We start from the raw sequence: 21,458 nt of genomic DNA, 5'->3' as shown, positions 1-21,458 counted from the left end.
AATAAATAAATAAATAAATAAATAAATAAATAAATTGGGAAGTGGAGCTGGAGATGATGGTGTCCTGGTAATTTTCTTCCACCGTATGTAGTTTGTTCCCCCTGCGATTCCCCTGGAGGAGAGAGGAGAACTGGCTCGGGTGGGGGTTGCAAATACTAGAAAGTATTCTGGGCAAGAAGGGGCACTGCAATTCAAGGGCTGGGGGCCTGCAGAGTCCTGGCTCAGGAGATGAAGTCTCAGATTCCCTGGGCTCATGGGCCTAAAGCCCCACGTTGTGGGGAATGGTCTGAGTGACTCTGTTTCTGTGCATAGAGTCTGGAGGCATGAGGCGGGCTCCATCGTGTTAGAAACATTCCCCTTGCTCAGGAATGGCCTTGCTCTCTGCTGCCAGTTCCAGGCATCAGCTGAAAGCTTTTTAATAAAAATGGAACCCAAAGGAGATGTGATAAGGTATCTGATTTTAACCTGAAGTGAGAGAACACCAGATGTTTCATTCTGTCTGAGGGTTTGAGAGAGGAAAAGCAATTAGCAGCTGCTACTGATTTAGCAACAGACACCTGCTAAATGAAAATCTGCAAAACTGGCCAGGCTTGGTAGCAGAAGCGCGTACACTGCTTCTCACGCATTTCTGGGAATTGTAAATTATGTTGGCTCAAATGGCAGGGCGAGGGGCTTCCAGTGAAGCTGAACATGCTCATCTAGACCATGAGTGTGTTTTTCTAAGATGGCCATAACTTAGAAATGGCTATTTGGTTGGTGGATGGAGAGGAGATGAGAATGAATCTTCCAGAAGCTGCCTGGTTCCTCTCTGCTGCTGGCCTGGCTCACAGGTTGCCCTCTGAGAGTCATCCTATAGCTGCCCTCTGGGGACAGATAGGGCTGACAGAAGAACAGGGGAATCCTGCCTCCCCTCTCCTGCTGATCCAGAGCACATCTCTCCCTGCCACAGAAGACAGTAAGTCTCAAAGCAGGAGGAACACCCAACTCTTGACTCACAGCAGCTCCTGCTCTGGGACAGTTACAGACTGTTGGCTTTAGCAGTGATCTGGAGAGTTTGAACTTTGCTTTGGCTGGGAAAGAGACCTCTCCATAGCCTACTGCCTTTCAGGATTATTTTCTAAGGGGACATCAATGCCTGCTCTCCACTTCTATTTTCTCAAGGCCCACAGTGGAGCACAAACAATGGAAACATCGGAATCCATGAAGAGGGCTTTAGCAATCTCCTGGGACACTGCTTCTGTCCTGTCGTTTAGCCCTTATAGTTTATAGTTTAGATTTTACATGTGTTTCCTATCTTTTCAACCTTTTCTAATAAGAATTCCTTACATGTGGATGGGACTTTACAACCAGCAAATCTCACCCTAGTGTAGTTGTTGAGGATGGGCTCAGGGATTTTCTAGAAAATAAACCTATTTTCTAGGTTTATTTCCTGGCTGGGCCACTTCTCTCTCTCTCTCTCTCTCTTTCTCTCTCTCTCTCTCTCTCTCTCTCTGTGTTGGTGGGAAGAACATAAGGTTCTTCATGGAGTGGGTGTTCAATATATGACTGAAGAGAAGGTCAATTTGTAGGTCATCTAGGTGGTGCTGAAAGAATTGAGCAACTCCCATTTGTGCCTTATGCCACATGCACTGTACATAACTGTGTCTTGGTCTCCAAACTAGGCCAGAGGTCAACTGTAACTTGGGCCAAAGGTGCCTTCTGTTTCCAGTCTTGAGTAAGGGAATGGCAGCTCTCCATATCGAGCAGGGGCCAGGGGGTGCTTTTGGCAGATGCATGGTGAGAGCTGTCCTGAGGAAGTACCATCTGGAGTCTTATCCTGGCAAGGTGTTTTCATGTGGTTAAAGGCTCAACTCCTAGCCAGGTGCGGTGGCTCCAGCACTTTGAGAGACTGAGGTGGGCAGATCACCTGAGGTCGGGAGTTCGAGACCAGCCTGACCAACATGGAGAAACCCCGTCTGTACTGAAAATACAAAAATTAGCCGGGCATGGTGGCGCATCCCTGTAATCCCAGCTACCCAGGAGGCTGAGGCAGGAGAATCTCTTGAACCGGGGAGGTGGAGGTTGCGGTGAGCCGAGATTGCACCATTGCACTCCAGCCTGGGCAACAAGAGCAAAACTTCATCTCAAACAAAACAAAACAAAACAAAACAAAACAACCACAACTCAACTCCTGCTTCCAAAGATGGAAGTGAGGGAAGATTCTTTTTTCTTTAACTGAGTAGGCCCTTAGTTGAGATATACAGACATGTTTTAATTTCACTAACTCCTCCCCACAGTGTAGGAGGGGGAAAGGAACAGCAAGTAGTCAAGGGTAGAGGAAGAGCTAGGGTCCCCACACTCCAGCCAAAATTGGGGGAGCTCCACCTCCTCTGATCAGAGGAGAGAGAGGATTCTCATCACCTCCTTCTAAGAACTAAAATAACCACAGCACAAATATGTGTCCTGTATCAGCAAGCTACCTTTGAAAGAGGACCAGGGACCCTGCGTATGATAGAGCATGCTAGGTGCACTCATGGTCCTTATACAAGCAGCCAGGTATGCATGGGATGGGCCCTGCATGCACAAGTTACCCATTGGTCCACTAAACGTATGTTCCTAAAAACCCATTATGGTCTTAAAAGTTCGGACTGGTATGGATGTAAAAATTCAGATAACCCCTAAGCAATAAAAGTACTTATTTTTCTTTAGAATCTAAGACCCGTAACTAATTTGAAGAATACTCTGGTGACCAAAGGGAGAATGTCTCTTCAAAAGATTGCTTTTATCTGGAGGTTGCAGGCCTTGCAGAGGGTCGCCCTCCCCAGCCCCCGAGGACTCTGTTAATGAAGGGGTTTGGGTAGGGCTTGAGCCTCTGCTCCTTCAAAATTTCAGCATACACAAAAAAGAGCCTAGTTCTCGGCACAGATGTGACTACTGTGTGTCACTTGGATGCCACATTTCAGGGCAGGTTCATTCATAATACAGATAAAATGTTACTATATTTTGTCCTCTGTTGTTGCTCTGAAAAGTCAGTGGTCAGCCTTTTTACTCCTTTGAAAGTCATCTTTTCAGGTCACTTTTGAGGGTTTTTTTGTTGTTGTTTGGTGTTCTGCAATTTTGTTGTATGTTTCAGTATTGATCTGTTCTTTCTTATTCTGTTTGGGAGTCTTTGGGCTTCTTGTGTGTGGGTATATATCATTCATCAGGTTTCAGAACATTCTCAGCTGTTATAACTTCAAACTCTGCCTCTGTTCCATTCTCTTCCTCTGGGACCACATTTTAGAGATATGTTCGTCCATCTTACTGTGTCTTCTTATCTCTTAGTCTTTCTTTGATATTTTCTTTTTTTTTTTTTTTGAGACGGAGTCTCGCTCTGTCGCCCAGGCTGGAGTGCAGTGGCCGGATCTCAGCTCACTGCAAGCTCCGCCTCCCGGGTTTACGCCATTCTCCTGCCTCAGCCTCCCGAGTAGCTGGGACTACAGGCGCCCGCCACCTCGCCCGGCTAGTTTTTTTGTATTTTTTAGTAGAGACGGGGTTTCACCGTATTAGCCAGGATGGTCTCGATCTCCTGACCTCGTGATCCGCCCGTCTCGGCCTCCCAAAGTGCTGGGATTACAGGCTTGAGCCACCGCGCCCGGCCTCTTTGATATTTTCTAATTTGTCTTACTGTATTGCACTTTGGCTAATTTCCTCAGCTGTATATTCCAGTTTATTATTTATATCTCTTTAGTTAATTCTATCCATTGAGTTTTTATTTCAATTATTATATTTTTAATTTTTTTCAAACATACAAAACAGTCTGTAAGTAATTTTATTATCTGCAGTCTTTAAATTTCTGTTTTCAGGATTCCTAGCTTGTTTCCTTGTGTATTTAAGTTTTCTTTGTTTTAAATATTATTGTTGTTGCTTTACTGTAGGTTGCTTATTTTCCTTGGGATTTTACTTATGGGAAGTTTTTGACTCCTGCTTTCCTCTAGAAAGGATCTGTCTTTGTTCTTGCTAGGCACCTGACAGCTGCCAGTCTGGAATCATGCTAAATGAAATTCTTGACCTCAGGTTTTTTGATTACCCAAGTAGTGTACATTCACTTTTCAAATACACATGATGGCTGGCTTGCAGTTCCAAGTTTTTATTGGAGATAACCTAGTTCCTTTCGCTGCTACTCCAACCCAATGTGAAGATTTGACAGTAGATTTTCCTTACTGTCCTAGGGGGCAGGAGTAATTTCTATTTCTAGTATACCTTTATACTGAAGTGTAGCTTTTTGGGGTCCCAGCTTTATGAGAGTTATCTCCTTTCAGACTCTTTGGGATATCTTAACCTTTGTCCCCCATTCCTTATGCCCTGTGAAGCTATGAAAAATCAAAGCTCAAGTTCAGCTGGCTTAGCAAATCTACTTCGGGTGAAAATTGGATGCAGTAACCCACTTATGTCTCTGGGTTCCCACTTACACTTTTTTTCTGGCTAGAAAATTCCTTGTGTATTTGACAATTCATGGATTGGAAAAAAAATGTTTAAATATTTTATCCAGGACTTTTGGATATTTTCAGTGGTAGATTTGTTTAAGAACTAACCTTTTATGTGCTCAGAAATGAACATCTGGGTCTTGTTTTCCAACCCTTTTATGGCTGTGTCCTTACTTTCGGGAGCAACCAGGAGGACATTCTAATTCTATTCATTGGTTGTCAGTGCTCTCCTGAAATTTCTCTAAATAAGTTGATAAATAGCTACCATGTATCTAGTATTGTGCTAAGTTCTATGAAATGTCAGGAAGCCCATGTAGCTTCTCATGTAGCTAACAGAACATTGGCAGTGGTGGCCTTAAGTCCTTGGAACACTGATTTAAACCATATTTTCATTTCAGAACCCTTTTAAGCCCTAGAAATTAGCATTTGGAATGATGTGGTTGTAATACTGTAAGGTGCATAAAGGCAGAGGCCATTTGTATCTTGTTTATAATAGTTGGCACATAGTAGATGCTCAATAAATAATGAGTATCTGGGAGGTCATGGAGGCAGATTCCAGTGCTGATCAGTTCCCATGGCAATTTAATTAGAATATTCCAGATCCATGCTCACAGGTGTGGAGGAGAAAGAATATCTCAATAGCAGGAGGTCAAACCATCGTGTGTTTGGGTCATTTGTATATCAAGTTTCAAAGTCAAGGGTCTCCTCTCTACCATAAAGGGCCTCAGGGCACATGTAGATAGTATACGTCGGTGATTAAGAACATGGACTCTGGAGTCAGACTGCCCGTTTTCATCCTGGCTCTGTAAGTTACCTTGGGTCAGTTACTTAATCTCTTTGTGTCTCAATTTTCTTAGGTGTAAAAGGTGGATGGTAGAACCTATCTTAGAGAGTTGTTGTAAGAATTAGCTACTACATGCCAAGTATTTAGGACAATGCCTGGCAGAGAAGTGCCATGTACTAATAATTATTACTTATTATTTCTATTATTATTATCTCCTTTGTTGTTTTGAACACCAATCACATCCTAAAAGAATACATTCTCCTGGGAGTTATCTGTCATTTCTATATGGAAATATTCTGAGTTTTCACACCTACACCTTAGAATTTTGGAGCCTGCCCTACTGGAGTATTTCTCTAGGTATGGGTTGAATACCTCTGTATCCACATTGTTTTTTAGTGAAATATATTTAAATACAGGTTCCTGGGCCCCATCCCAGTTGGTCCAAAGAAATTTCTTTCTCTAAAACTCTGTGATGAAAAGAAAGATTCTATACATTCTGTGTGTGTTAGGTTAGCCAGGAACTGCTGCAGGTTTAAGTTTACCATCCTTCAGTGCTGATGGAAAATCTGGGAGCAGGCTTGGAGCCTGAGAAGACATAGAGAATTGGAGAGTTAAACAGAAGGGAAGACAAGAAAGAAGTCAGAAGAAGTGACCAGAGTGTACTCACGTCAGGAGATGGTCAAATCCCATCCATCTCTGGTGGCCTCCAGGGGATATGTGACTTTTGCTTTCCCTTGATTTAGGTATTTATGAACCTGGCTCCAACTTAAAGCAGAGGTCATGGGGATTGTTAGGGGGAGATGTTGGACGTAACAGGCCAGGGAAGCCTGCCTCACAAATGACTGCCAGGCCCACTGGCTGCCTTTAAGCAATGACCCCCAGGGAGTAGATTAACCAGATTCCCTTCTTGGCAGATGGTGGGGTGAGGGGTTAGGCTGAGTGCCTTTGAGCTGTTTTGACTGGCCTGAAAGCCAAATCCAGATGCTTTCCTGCTTGCCTTTGCTCTAGTGCTAGTGGAGGGTTGGCTTTTATATCAATCATGCCATCTGATGCTGAAGTCTTTTAAAGGCATTACAATATGGGTGGAGGGTAACACAGACTCCTTGGGCAGATGAAGGACTGTGAGTTTAGTACCTTTCCTCTCATGCCTACTGCTCTACGTGGCCTAAGTTTTCTGGGTGGAATCTGTAACCCAGGGTAGAGGAAAATGATGTGTTGGTCCTGTCATTGGTGGAAAGGGGTCTTGTTGAGCCCCTTGTTCCACTACCTAAGCAGGAATGTTAGGCCTGGGCAAGTCAGTGTACAGGCACAGTTTGGCCTCCACATACCAGCCAATTTTCTTTTGACTTGCAGCTGCCGTGGTTCCTTGGTAGGCTTTTGAATCATCTCTCTGTTTAATTAGACTTTCCTCTGAGTTCTGTGGAGAGATCTGTACAAATACTAACTTTCCCTTATTGAGTAAAATGTCAAATAATGTGTTCAGGGCTAGACTTCGAAGTCCTGAAACACCATCTTGTTGTATAATCAAAACGTCTTTCTTCTGTATGAAATTCAACCTTTGTCTCAGTTTGAAGAAGTGGTAAATAAATTTGCATTTTGTGAATTCGGAGTTCCCTGGGTCCACTTTGATGGCTAGGTAGTACCTATATTATGGTAGCTAGATAGCATAAGGCCTTCCGTTTTCATAGTAGACTCTATTTCTTTTTCATCAGGGAGCAGCCTGAAGTATGGAACAGATAATAATGGTTAAGATGATGGGTTCTGGAGCCAGGTTCCCTGGGTTCAAATGCTGGCCGAGACACTTAATAAACCCAAGACCATAGGCAAATTATTTCACTGAAACCCTATCCCTTTTTCTTTTAAAATGGACCTTGGATACACATAATTGGAGTAATCATATTTCTAATCCTTGACTCATTTCATGCTGCACCATTCGTCCATGTATAGCCTGCTTTAATTTTATTTATTTGTACATTTACTTTTTTATGGATAATATGACAACTGTGAGCCCAACCGAAGAATTAGCCACATTGATGAGAACTCAGTCTGCCTGTGCGCTGCGCCCCCAATCCTGCTCTCTATCTCCCTCTCCACCCTGAAGGAATTGCTGGCCTGAATTTTGGTTATTATTCTTTTGCTCTTTTTGGAGTTTTATCTCTCTCATATGCACAAAGATATTTATATTCATATTGATATAGATATGGATATATAGATATATACATGTAGATATATATTCCTAAATAAGATATTACTTGGTTGTTTTTCTGGCCCTCATTAAAAGAGTATTATGTTTTAGATAGTTTTCTGGGACTTGCTTGTTTTACTCATCATTATATTAGTATGGTTCATTCCTGCCACTGAGTATAACTGTAGTTACAATTTCACTGTGGCATCACATTTCATCATGTTAATATACCACAGTGTATTTCTCCAGTCTCCTTGGGATGGGTTTTTGGTCATTTCCAATATTTTACTATCGTGAAAAATTCCTCTGTGCCTCAGTTTTCTCATGTTCAAATTGGGGAATAACCATAGGCGCTACCACATAAGGGTGTTATGAAGATAAAAGAAGTTAATAGTTGTAAAGTGCTTAGAACAAGACCTTGATCATAGCATATTGTTGGTCCGTGTATTGGTTTGTTAGGGCTGCTATGACAAATATCACAGACTGGGTGGCTTAAAAAACAGAAATTTATTTTCTCACAGTTCCGGAGGCTAGAATTCTAAACTCAAGGTGTTGGCAGGGTTGGGTTGGTTTCTTCTGAGGGTCTTTTGACTTGCAGCTGCCGTGGTTCCTTGGTAGGCTTTTGAATCATCTCTCTGTTTAATTAGACTTTCCTCTGAGTTCTGTGGAGAGATCTGTACAAATACTAACTTTCCCTTATTGAGTAAAATGTCAAATAATGTGTTCAGGGCTAGACTTCGAAGTCCTGAAACACCATCTTGTTGTATAATCATGTGCATGTGGGCAAGTATTGCTGTTAGTACAAATTCCTAGAAGTAAAATTACTGAGTCAAACTGAGTGGGCATTTTAAAGTTTTCATAGATATTGACAAATTGTTCTCCAAAAATAATGTATCTTGTTTCTTCTTTGGTGTACTGTATCTTAGGATTTTGCCATATTAGTTCATACTTAACATCATTTAAATTTAGTTAAATATTTAAAAATTCCTAAGTTTTTACTATACAACTTTTCAAACATATTGAAAAGTTGAAAAGTAGCATAGTGAACAATGACTCTGTATCCTCTAGCTAGATTCAACAATATCTAACATTTCTCCATATTCACTTTCTATCTAAATTTGCTGAATCATTTCAAAGTTGTAGACATCTTGACGCTTTAGTCTGAGTACTTCAGCCTGCAGCTCCTAAGACTAAGGGCATTCTCTCGTATAACTATAATACCTTACCACATTTAAGAAAATTATCAACATTTCTATAATACCATCTACCTTATCATCTACCTTATTTAATCAGCTTACGTTTAAGTTTCCTTAATTGTCCCAAGAACGTCTTTTAAAAAAAAAATCAGGATCTAGTGAAGTTTCAAGTATTGCTTTTGGTTGTTCCATCTCTTTACTGGTTTTCATTTTTTTAACCTAAGAACAGTACCCCCTTCTTCATTTATGATACTGAAATTTTAGGGAGTTATTTTGTAGAATGTCCCACATTCTAGATTTGAATGTTTCCTTAATGACAGACACCTTGTTGTTTTTAATGGCAATGTGATATGCTGTACCATGAATTCATCATGGTTTATTTAACTAGTCCCCTATCGGTGGTCATTTAGGTCATGACATTCCTTTTGTGGCTCCTCTTACAAGTGGTATTTTGTCCTAAGGAGTTTGTGGCCCCAGTAGGCTACAGTTAAAGTCTGTGGTCAGTTAATGAAGATAAAGTGTTCCAAAACCAAACTTCATTGGTAGGAACATTATCAAGGGCAGTTGTAACTGTCGATTGCATCGTTTCCCCTCTAAAGGGATGGATTATCTTTTTTGATTCCCTGATTTATTTTGAGAGTCTGTAGTCTAGGGCTGAGCTGAGACCAGGGTTCTGTCTTTGTAACTGCCTATTCTCACTTGGCACCTAATCATTAGCCATGGACTCTTCTGGTAAGGCCAAGTCACCTGAGGTATGGCGTGAGCTCCCTTAATTTGCAGTGTGCAGCCCTCCCTCAAGCAGTTATTCTCACTTCAGCCTGTTCTTCCTTCCTCATCTCCTGGGATCCCAAAGCTAATCTTCCCATCTGTGCTTTGGGTCCTATTCCCTCTCACCTGCTTGCAGTCCTCTCGCTGTCTAATGCCTCCTGCGCCTTATGCTTCTCCAGCATCTCCCTGTCCACTGTCTCCTTCCTTCAGTGTATACAGAATCTCTCCTGTTCTTAACAGTTATTTCTCAATATTGATGCTACCCTTTAGTTATAGTTTTCATCTGTCTCCTCTCAAAAGATTACTGAGGACCGGGGGTCCACCAAATGGGGTACAAGAGATGTTTCATTGAGTCTGTGAAGAAAATATTAGATTTCTATTCTAATAAAATTTCATTCTTTTAAATGTCCATGTTTGTGTGTCCTGATGTACATTTAGGTGTGCATATTTTATAACGCACATTTAGGCATGTATATCATTTGCCTTACTTTCAATTCTTCTCATCCTCTCTAGCCCTGTTAAGATCCACACCCACCAATTTATGAGCTGCTCTCCAAGGCAGTCACATTGGCATCACAAATTCAGCATGGCCCCAGCTTCTTTTCTTGTACCTCACCTCCTCCAATCTGCACCCTAGACTGTAGGTCCCAACATAGGGAGAAGCCCCAATGTCCTACCATCCGTCTAAGCCATAGTCTGTGAGTCATCTTCAACTTCTTTTCTTCTCTTACTTCTGCACAATGCCCTGTCCAGTCAATTAATTAGTCCTGGCAATTCAGCTTCCTTACCTTCTCTCAAATCTGCCCATCCTCTCTTCTCTTGCTGTGTCTGCCTTTGTTTAGACATTGCTATCACCAGCCCCTAACTGGTTCCTCTGCCTCAAGTAGCAAACCCTGCACACAATCACCAAAAGGAGCCCTGCAAAACTACATATCATGCATGCCTCTCACTCAGAAAATTCAAACCAAAGCCAATACATGATCTACAGGGCCTCCCATGATCTTTTCCTGCACTGATATTCTCTCCTTATCTGTTAGCCTCCTCAACTAGACTATGAACTGTTGTAGGGCCGGGATCCCTACTCTACAAGATGTCTTCATTATTGCCACATAGCAAGAGGCAAGCACATTACCTATCACTTAGGCGTGTCTTAATAGGTGTTTTTGGTCAACTGGATGAAAGTGAGAATAGGACTGTTTTGGGTAAGAACAGGAGAGTGGAGTTGAGAAATAAAGAAATAATTTTATTTTTTTGAGAAATAAAGAGGTTTCCAGTGAGAAACTCTGGCCTATAGATAGGCCAAATGAATGGACTAATGTGGAGAGCTAAAGTTACCCTGGTAGTCATCTGGTAAACATACTAATGTGTGACTTAGGACTGTGGGACAGGCCCAGGTGATACCATCTCTTCTTGCTGAGGCAGAATGATGAAGTGAAACCCCAGCTTTCAACTAGAAAGATCTGGCGTTAAGTCTTACTGCCTGGGATGGAAATTCTGGCTTTCCTAGTTACTGGCTGGATTGATGTTGAAAAGGAGGGTAGTGATTATAACAGCCAGCATTTAATGAGTAGTTACTATATGCCAGCACTGGGCCAAGGATTTTACAGGTATTATTTCACCACAACTGGGTGAAGTAGATACTATTATTCCCATTTATGAATAAGTCAACTGAGGCTCAGCAAGATTAAATGATTTGCCCAAAGTTGTATAGAGAATAAATGATGGAGACAGAATTTCAATCTCAGCAGCCTGACTCCAGGCTGGAGATACCGACTGGGAGTCATCAGTATACAGATGGTATCTAGAGCCAGGAACCTGGATAAGATTACCTAGTGAGTGAGAGTAGCTATGGAAGAGGGACATGGAATTGGTTCTTGGCCACTGTAGTATTTAGAGATGAGGGACATAAGGGAAATTCAGCAAAGGAGATTGAGAAGGAACGCCATTGAGGTAAAGAAAGAATAGAGGGTGGTGTGCGAGAATCCCAGCACAGAATGTCTATTCAGGATGAGGGAATAATCAACTGCATCAAATGCTGTTGATAGACCGAGTAAGATGAGACCTAAAAATAGACCACGATTAGTATCTCTAGTTGTGCAGGTTGTTAATTGCATAATGGAGTGAGTGGTATCCAGAATCTCTCTGACACCCTGGCATGGGGTTGAGCCTTGGCAGAAGAAGGAGCACCTATTTCACATAAAGATGCCATGTGGGCTAACTTCCATCCTTGTGTTGCCTACTGGAATTAGAAACATGGAGGTCATTAGTAACCTCAACAAAAGCAATTTGAGTGGAATGGTAGGAAGGAAAATGTGATTGAATTGGATGGAGGAATACTTCAGAGGAAAGGCAGTGATGGCAATGAGTAGAGATATCTTTTGAGGAGTTTTGCTATAAAGTATAAAGGAAAGCAGAGAAATAGAGATGGTAGCTCCATTACTACCGCAAATGGGAGTGAGGTCAAGAGCTTTTGTTTCTTTAGATGAAAGGTATTTTAGCATGTTTGTTTTCCGATAGCAATGATCCAGTGAGAAAAACAGACAGTTGCTGGTATGACATTCTTGAATAGGTGAGAAAGGATAGGATCTAGTACAGGAATGATGGTACTAGCCTTAGCCAGCAGCACAGGTGCTTCCTGCATAGTAGCAGAGGAAAAAGCAGCTGTGGGTATGGGTGCAGGGAGGAGGAAGATGTGGAGGTGGGAACTTGTGTCTGTTATCTTCCAGTGGTTCTCCATGCCCCCTCACCCCACTGAAGTAGGAAGCCATTTCCTCAGCTGAGAGGGAGAATGGGGAAGGTCTGAGGAAAGCAGGAGAAGTTGTGAAATAGTGGCCTGGGAGAGAGGAGAGTGAATGGTCTTGGGAATATAGTGAGATTGTACAGCAGCATGAAAATCTGGCACTAAGTTTGTTGTCATGAATGTAAAGGGCTAATAGCATGGCTTTATATTTTTCTCCAGACATGTTTGCTTGCATGGGTTTAGGGATGTGAAGTCAGATAGTTGGATTTAGCCAGGAATGTGGTTTTGTGAGGTAAGTAGGACAAAAGGAGAGAGTGTGTCAGGAGAGTTGGGAATGTACTGAAGGAAGTGATGGGCCTTGAACTCAACGCTGGTGAGCATAGAAATAAGGACATGAGGTTGGTGAGGGGAGAGTAAAAAGGTGGTAGGATCAAGACTGTAGGTCCTGGTGAAGTGGGAAAATTGTGAGAGTAGGGATATTAGAGGGAGTGAATTGGCCAGACACAAGGTGGTGGCTGGAGAGTAGGGTACATGACAGAGGTTATGGAGAGATCACAGCTATTAATAATAACTGGTGTGACCATATGAAAAAGGTATGAGGTAAAATGGAGAGGAGATCTTGAGGAGCATGGAGGGCAAGGCATTGAGAGGCCAGAGTGTTGCTAAATATTGATACCGCAGGGATTTTGATGAAGGAATGTTGGAAAGGCGTCACAGGGAGGGGTAACACAAAACCTTCAAGGACTGAGGAGGGGAGGGTATGCATGCAGGGGGCCGTAAATGACTGCAACAGAAAGGAGTAGTGGGTGCCATAGTCTCAGGACATGAGATTCAAATCAGGAGAGTGGTTAGCAAGGAGGCAGAGATAATGGTCTGGAAGAGATAGCAATGTAGAAGCATCTGTGAGGCACAGAGAGGCACTCCCTTGGCCCAGTGGTGTAAGGTTATATGAGAGGAAAAATCCCCACTACTTGAGAGAGCTGTCAGGATAGCAGTGTCTTCAGAGAGCGATAATTAAATTTGCCTTGAAGAGGGTGAAGGGACTGCTCAGGTGACTGTTGTAAATAGGGAAGTAGGGGCGTGGTGGGATCAGTGGTCTCCATGGGAGAGAACAGTGGTGCAGCTGTCAGGGTTGCGGAGTGGGAGGAAGGAGGTTGAGATTCTTGCCACGAACAGAGTCCATGCACCTAATGTTTCAGGCAGTCTAAACTCTAGAGGCCTGGAGAACTTTACCACTCTGGTCTTTTGATTCTGAAAAGGATGTTGACTTGTGAGAAGGTAGTTAATGGCCTGTGTTGCTTAAAGCATTTTTTTATTGCTTTTGACTTTAAATTGCATTGATGCAGGACTTTTTGTCTATGACCTCAGGATTCCTCCAGTTGAAAAAGAACCCGTCTATGTACATTAGAGTGGAGTTCTAGGTATGAGTTCTCTAGTGTGTAGAAATGAATTAACCAAGTGGAACTCTTTCTAGGGAAGTATGGCATTTCACAGATATTACTTGTAAAATGGGGAAAAGAGGGTCAGGGGAGGCTCCCTGAGAAAGTTCCTGGAACTCAGCCCAGACTCGGTGTTCAGTAAAGAATTGTCTTAGCTGGGCATGATGGTGCGTGCCTATAGTCCCAGCTACTTGGGAGGTTAAGGGAAGAGGGTAGCTTGTGCCCAGGAGCTCAGGGCTGTAGTGTGCCATGATTGTGCATGAGAATGGCCACTGTACTCCAGCCTGGGTGACATAGGGAGACCCCATTTCTTTAAAAGCAAAAACAAAAACTTTTCCCTCCATTGTTGAATGCCCTTTCCCCCCATCCCTGTGCCTATTGCTGTTTCTTTGGATGTTATTTAATTTCTCTGTGACTTAGTTTCCTGTCTGTCAAATGCACATGATTATAGTCCCTACTTCATAGGAAAGTTGTAATAATTAAATGAGGTAATACATGTGTATTAGTCTGTTTTCATGCTGCTGATAAAGACATACACAAGACTGGGTAACTTATAAAGAAAAAGAGGTTTAATGGACTCACAGTTCCAAGTGGCTGGGGAGGCCTCACAATCATGGCAGAAGGTGAAAAGCACGGTTTACATGGTGGCAGGCAAGAGAGAATGAGAGCCAAGTGAAAGGGGAAACCCCTTAAAAAACCATCATATCTCATGAGACCTATTCACTACCAGCAGAACAGTATGGAGGAAAATGCCCCCATGATTCAGTTATCTCCCACTGGGTCCCTCCCACAGCACATGGGAATTATGGGAGCTACAATTCAAGATAAGATTTGGGTGGGGACATAGCCAAACCATATCAATGTGTAAAAGTATTTAACACAGTACATGGTGCATAATATAAGTACTTCAATATGATTTGCTATTAAATGACAAGTGGTAAGTTCTTGGTTCCCATTCAGCTCTCTTATTCTTGCCATTATGTTTCTTCTTACTTCACCCCCTTTCTCTTACATCTTCTTCCCTTTCTCTCCTTCTTTTTCCACACTTCCTCCTTAACCTATTTCCTCTTTCCCTCCCCTGGCTTTGGGTGCAGTGGCATATGCACCTAGTTCAGTACTCTTTGTGACCCCCTGAAGTAGAGAAGTCTTGGAGTAGGGGTGCGGCAGCCATTAGAGAAAGGAAACTGCTGGTGGGGACAGTCTCTTGGCCACTCCATCTGAAGTCTGTAGCCACGGTGGCTGCAGAGATGAAGCAGGCCAGTGACAAGAGGCTCAGGAGTTGGGAGGCCTATGTTGCAGGGCAAGTTTGGCTACTGTATGATGTGTGGCTGGGGCACCAGACAGTAGGCAGAGCATGCTATGAAGATGAGGATCATTTGAATAGGAAGGGACTGGGCTAAATCACCATGTGGAGGGACAAGTGAGGACATGTGCATGTCCTGCCTCGGTCCTGTTGCTGATACCACTATGACTACTCCCATTCATAAGGGTGGCTCCTCCCCACGGAGCATCTCCTATGAGTCAGACTTCTGTGGGAGGGAGCGAGTGAGCAGAGGATAGCTGAGTGTGCTGGCTAAGACTATAAATTCTAGAGCCAAACTGCTTGGATTTGAATCCTGGCTCTGTCACCGAATGAGAATGTATCCTTGAGTAAGTTATCTAACTTTTCTGTGCCTCAGTGTCCCATCTCTAAAACAGATATAATTGGAACAATACAGTTCTTATGAAGAATTGTTTAAATTAACTGTTTACAAAGTGATTTTCATAGTTCATGGCATAAAAGAAGTACCATGCTAGTTTTTGTTATATTTAAAAAATTTTAAAAATCATACAACAATCTTATAACAGAAGACTTACTTTCATTTTACTGATGCCAAAACGGAGATGGAGAGGTTAAGGGCCTTGGCCAAGGTCATGGGGCTACTAAGCAGCAGAGTCAAATCTAGAACACAGCTTTGACAGACTCCAGAGTCCTAGCTTGTAACTGCAATGCTTAACTGCCTCCCTGGACATTCAGGTGGAGACTTTGCTTTCTAGAAGCTGGGAGGCAGGGTGAGGCAGGTGGGCAATGTGAGTCAAGGTGGGTGGTCAGCAACTGGAGTCTGAGAGGTTGGCGGAAGTACTGCTTGAGGACACACTTGGGACTAGTAGCTGCATGCCCTTGGCCCAGCTCCTTGCTGGGGGAGAGAGCAGCCTGGCTTCCCAGGCCTGTTTCAGGGGGAGGTCAAGTCCCTTAGGTGCATGAAGGTGCTCATTTCAGCCAGAGAGCTGAGCCTTCTTGGGACTTTTTCCTTCCTTCCCTATTTTCCAGGCGACCTCAGGGAAGTTAATAACCCTTTTGCACCTCAGTTTCCTCATCTGTCAATTAAGGATAATACTTGACCTGGCTGCTTCCTGGGAATTTCGAGACATTGAGTAGATTGTGGATGTGAAATCATTTGAAAAGCATAAAGCAGTACCTAATTTTCAAATACTAGAGTGATCTCAGACCACATTACTGTGAGGTCCAGTGTAGGCCTCTCAGACCTCCATAGCTACCTTGTGCTGATAATGCCCAGTATCCAATTTCGTGACCTTTTTCAGCTGTGGTCTACAGTGATACTTGGAATCTTACCTCCTTTTCTCAGTTTTTACATTTCCCTTGGTGAATGTAAAGTAATCGTTGAGCAGCAGGTGGGTCCCTGGGAAATTATTTTCCGTGTGGATTTTTATTTTAAAGAGCCAGAGCCAATGTCTGTGTCCAGGCTCCACGGTTGTCCCAGCTCCCATTCTGGGAGCTCTGCCATCTTTTTGGTTTCAGCCCTTGGCATAAGACAGACCTGGGCTCCTGTGCCTGGGGAGCCTGTAACTGCCTCCTCTCATTAGCACACCGTTTTGGTTATGTGCTTGCCCTGTGGGGAAAGGGAGGCATCTGACCCTTTCCCCTGGATGCCTTTGTCTATCCTGGCATCCTTTGGGGTGTGTGTGTGTGTGTGTGTGTGTACACGCATGTGTACGTGTGTGTGTGTATGGTAGGGATTATGTAAGCCCAAGAGGCTAGGCCTCTTGTCAGCTGCCAAAGTTCTTTTTTCCCCAGAATTGAGTTAGCCACCCAATTGTTTCCATTCTCTGCCCGCTGCGAAGCTCTACAGCAGGGCCCCTATGGCAGGTCAAAACATGCTCTGCTTTGGTAATACAGAGATTCCATTTTGAGAGAGATGGGAAACAGGAGCGACTGAGTGGGTGTGTTGGATGTAGGGAGAGTGAGGACATTCTTTTTGGTAAGCTGTGCCAAAATTGGCCCAGCAGCTTGGTCTAAACTCAAAAGTAGGGCTAATGCTGGACTGTCCCCACCCAAATATCCAATGGGGAAACTTTATTCTTGGATCTAGACGCTACGAGACCTGGCAATCTTTTTTTTTTTTTTTTTCCCATCTGGAATATAGGGATAATTCTACTCCATATATTCTTCATGTCAAATGAGAAATAAACTTGTAAATAATCTACCATCTAGTCTCCAGGAGCAGGAAGTGACATAAGGTTGTGATTCTTAAGGTATATTTTGCAGAATACAAACTGTTACTAAAAAAAGAGTCACTCGCTAAATAAGTTTGGGAAACACTGGATAAACAATGGCAAGTACATTTCTTGTCTATAGGGACCACTCAGGTCCTTCATATTCCAATAATACGCATGGGAAACCACCAAGGGGATATATCATATGCCACATTTCCTAAATTTTTAACCAGACTTTCTTAGTGGAGCATTTACAAGTCCCTTCTCTACAAAAGACATCTAGGAAGATCCTGATCTAGATCAAAAGAATATTCATTTTGTTCTTTTTTTTTTTTTTTCCTGCGATTGTATAAAGAAGTGAATTGGTGAAATGCGTGAGATTGCTAAAATATAGGTCCTAAGCAGCAAGGGAGGTCAACTTTGGACTCTATTGAAATGAATGCTTCCTGCTCTGAAATACTTCTCTCCCTCCTATCCTCACAGCTCCCCTTTGAATTGGAGATTTACTACATTCAGCATGTTATGCTCTACGTGGTACCCATCTATCTGCTTTGGAAAGGAGGTAAGGCCAGCAAACCACATTCCTATGCAACCCTCACACCTAGCCTCTCCCTTCTGTTTTCGGGAGTCACAGCCTCTTGGGTGCTTCCCAGGATCTTCAGCTGCCTCTTGGCTGAGTTTCTTAAGCATGATTTATGCCGGGCGCCAGGAAGTGGGGAGATGGGAATGGACGAGGCCTGCAAGGGGTCTGGGGACTTTTTAGACCATACTTCACTGGGTGACTATAGTGCTGCTGACTGCCTGTCACAGGGCCTGGGCTTTGTGTTTTGGTGGTGGCATTGAGTTTGCATGGAGCCCCCCACACTGTCACCCTCTTGTACTTGTGCCTTCCCCCTGCCTCAATGTGCAGTGTGGGGTAGAAGAAGAGAGTGAAACACTTGGTCCCCTCAAGAACAAAAGAAGATATGTAAGGGGCAAGAAGTCCAGGGACCAGGGCAATTATGGGATTGAGGGGAGAGGCAGGTGAAAGAGCAGTGTCACCCATGTAAAAAAAACCACTGAAAACCTTCATTTGGTGAAGAGGGAAAGACCACCAAACTGATAGAGGCAGCCTGGAAAGGAAGCTGATCTATTTGTAACCTCTCAGTGACCCTTAGATTATCCCTTCCCTCTATTGTGTAATAGACAAAAGGAAAGGGAAGTGTTTGTCCATCTAGGCTTGTTGTGAGAGCCACTCCTTCTCAGTGTTCTTTATTTCCTGAAAGTCCCTGTGACTGGAAGACATCCTCTTTCAGTTTTAGCCCCAGCCTCTGTATCTCAGTTGCTGAGACTTTTCTGCTCCTACCTCACTCCAGGCAGCAAGGGTTTCATTTCTACCATACTGAAAGTGGCATGAGGCCACATGGGCCCTTGAGCTCACTGGAAGATGGTCTGGGAGTTCTGCTGGACACTGCTGCTTCTTGGATTATGCGTGGATGCTCTAACTCAGCAGGCATTCTGGCAGATCTTAAGATCTGGTGTGAGATAGCCCCAAGGACCGGTCAACCCAGGAACATATTACAAGATGGAGTCTGCTTATAATCCAGAGATTTGCCTCCTGTACTTTGATTTCTGTCAGTTCTCCATACTTGCCTAAATATTCTTTGAGACTGCTTTTACCCTGTGCAGCCACTTGGGGTCTCACGATGTCCAAAAACGCTTCCTTTTAATTTGCTGTAAAAGCACTATTTTCCCCACAAAGCTTTAAGGAAAGTCTGAAGTTCCAATATCCAGGAGACTTGTGCCATTTCTCAGGTCTGTCCCCTGTGGCACAGAAAACAGCCTCTTAATATTAAGTCTCAGAAATACACGCATTCTGAATAGAACCAGGCAGCTAGGTGTTCCTGGGCCTCAGACCCGTGCTACTCATCGTTCCTGGCTTCTGAGGTGTATAATGGAAGTCCTAGCCAAATCTGCATGGCTGTTATTTAAACATATTTGTACTCTAAGGTCACCATAGAAATCTGTCAGGTAGCTGGGTTAGACTGGTCTGACATGGGAAATACCAAGTAGCCATCTTTCCTCCCTCCAAAAGAATAATCCAGGAAGCCACATCCTCAAGACTTGGCTGACTCTAAGATAATTGTATCTTCTTAGAGCAGATCCTCCCGGTAGCCCAGTTTCCTAAGTGGCAAGGGAAGAGATAGTAGGGATGTAATGAGAGACAGTATGGTCTGTTATTGCTAATAACCCATAGATGCCCTGGCGCAGTGAGGGTTTAGCTTGCAGCACAAGTGGAGTGATCTCACCAAACTGACTTTACTCCAGGACCTGAATGAGAGCATCTACCACTCCGCAGAAGGTGATGGGCCCCAGTACCTTCTATCTGGTCGACTTTGAGCTATTTTGAGGGCTCATCTCCCATCTCCCTTTCCAGCTCTTTACTGCCATCTGCTGTTCACTTGGGGGGAATTATGAGCATTGAGAGAAACATCTGGATTTCTTCAGCTTTGATCCCAAGCCTTGGACCTAGGCCTTGAAGAGGGAGAATGGATCTGAAGCAAGCTGTCAGAAGATTAGTTTTCTGTAAACCAAGAAAGCCGAGAGCTTGGGGTTTCTGTTCCCTAGAAGTCTCTTGTAATTTTGTAGAAATAAATGGCTTAGCAATTTTTACCCAATACAAAACAGCTCTCCTATAGGTATCTCCCATGCACAGGAACCCTGTTTTCCTGAAAGGCAAGGTCCTGCTTGAGCATGTAGTACCTCTTCCTATTGTTTGAGGTGGGTGGGTAGGTGGCGTCTTGTGGGAAAACCACTCATTCCTTACTCTTGCGGACCTTATGCACTGTCAGTGTACATGGAACCTCTCTCATCCACACTGCTCTTTTCTTCCTCTGGCCTGTCCCTTCGTTTCCCTGTTTCCTTTCCTTCAGACTTGTTGCCCACGGTCCTCTGGAAGTGCATTTCTTTTTTTCTGTGTTACAGTATTTTTAAATTTAATTTTTATTAGATGCTGACAAATTATGCTTTTATATATGTATAGGGTTCAAGGCGATGCTACACTATGTGTATACAATGCAGAATGATTGAATCAAGCTGATTAACAAACTATATTTCTTACAAACCACTCCCAACCTCACCAGCAGCTCCGCATGGGGCACAGAGCCTTCCTGTCTCTTGCCTGCAGCTTCTTCTAATGGAGGCTGCTCTTTCTGCCCTGCCCCATATGCTGCAGAGCCCCCTCTGTCTCTTCTAGAGCACTATCTCATCTGTATGTTAGGGGAAAAAGGCTTTCTCTTTTGCCATTCTCTCTCGTTTTCTTTCATCACCACCGTCACTTGACCTCTTAGTCACTTCCCCCACATTCCTAGAAGTTGCTGGCCTGTAGCTCTCAGTATTTCCATTACAATTTGAGCCAACATCCTGAGAGACTTCTTGTAAGGACTTCCCATCCACCCCAGCTTCTCAAGGGTTGGGCTTCTGAATTGCAATGACCTCAGCATTCCCTTCCTTTCAGCCACCAGGACCTTGTTTTCCTGTAAAGCTCCTGTGTATGAGAGCGTAACTGCTGTTATGTTCTTTCTTTGACGCAAATCTCCACTCCTTTCCTCTTCTTTTTTTCCTATTCAGCTTGTATCTCCATGACCTGTCATTGAAACTTTCACTAGCTCCTGAAAGCGTCTCACCTCCTTTGTCCCTTCCAACTGGGATCAGTGTTCCATCCCTTTTCAGTGTGCCCAGTCTTGGCCTACTGGAGGAGCTCTTTCAAGCCATTCTGATTAGGGCCATGAAAATATCATGATACCTGTTATAATTGTGCTGTCAACACCGTTGCTCAATTTATTTTCTGTCTGTGGTCAGCTCCTCCACACATTGCCTATTGGGGGAACCCACCCCCGATATTCAATGTGGGTCCTTTTCCATTTTCCCTAAGTGTCGGCTGGTCTGAGAAATAAAGGGAAAGAGTACAAAAGAGAGAAATTTTAAAGCTGGGTGTCCAGGGAAGACATCACATGTCGACAGGTTCCGTGATGCCCCCTGAGCCTTAAAACCAGCAAATTTTTATTAGCAATTTTCAAAGGGGAGGGAGTGCACGAATAGGGTGTGGGTCACAGAGATCACATGCTTCAAGGATGACAAAAGATAACCAGGCAGAAGGTCAGGGCGAAACTAGAATCACTAATGAACTTCCATGTCCTGCAGTGCACGCATTGTCAGGGTTGAAGAGCAGAGAACCCGTCTGACTAGAATTCACCAGGCTGGAATTTCCTAATCCTAGCAAGCCTGGGGGCGCTGCAGGAGACTAGGGCATGTTTCATCCCTATCTACATCTGCGTAAGGCAGACACCCCTAGAGCGGCCATTTCAGAGGTGTCCTCTGGGAATGCATTCTTTTCCCAGGACTGTTAATTATTAATATTCCTTACT

General features: G+C 43.6%; 1 protein-coding gene across 11 annotated transcripts in view; it reads left to right on the top strand.

Moving 5' to 3' along the window:
- TMEM164 (transmembrane protein 164) overlaps window positions 1-21,458 on the top strand; it is a 191,431-nt gene that overhangs the window by 133,145 nt on the left and 36,828 nt on the right. For all 11 annotated transcript variants that reach the window (XM_023203071.1, XM_023203068.1, XM_023203070.1 and 8 more), the window contains one exon: window positions 17,536-17,614. In XM_023203071.1, the coding sequence (XP_023058839.1) occupies window positions 17,536-17,614 (79 nt within the window). The remainder of the gene's footprint in view (window positions 1-17,535; window positions 17,615-21,458) is intronic.

This window comes from Piliocolobus tephrosceles, chromosome 12 (assembly GCF_002776525.5).
Source record: "Piliocolobus tephrosceles isolate RC106 chromosome 12, ASM277652v3, whole genome shotgun sequence".
Lineage (NCBI taxonomy): Eukaryota > Metazoa > Chordata > Mammalia > Primates > Cercopithecidae > Piliocolobus > Piliocolobus tephrosceles.
This window is presented reverse-complemented; position numbering and strand designations above follow the sequence as displayed.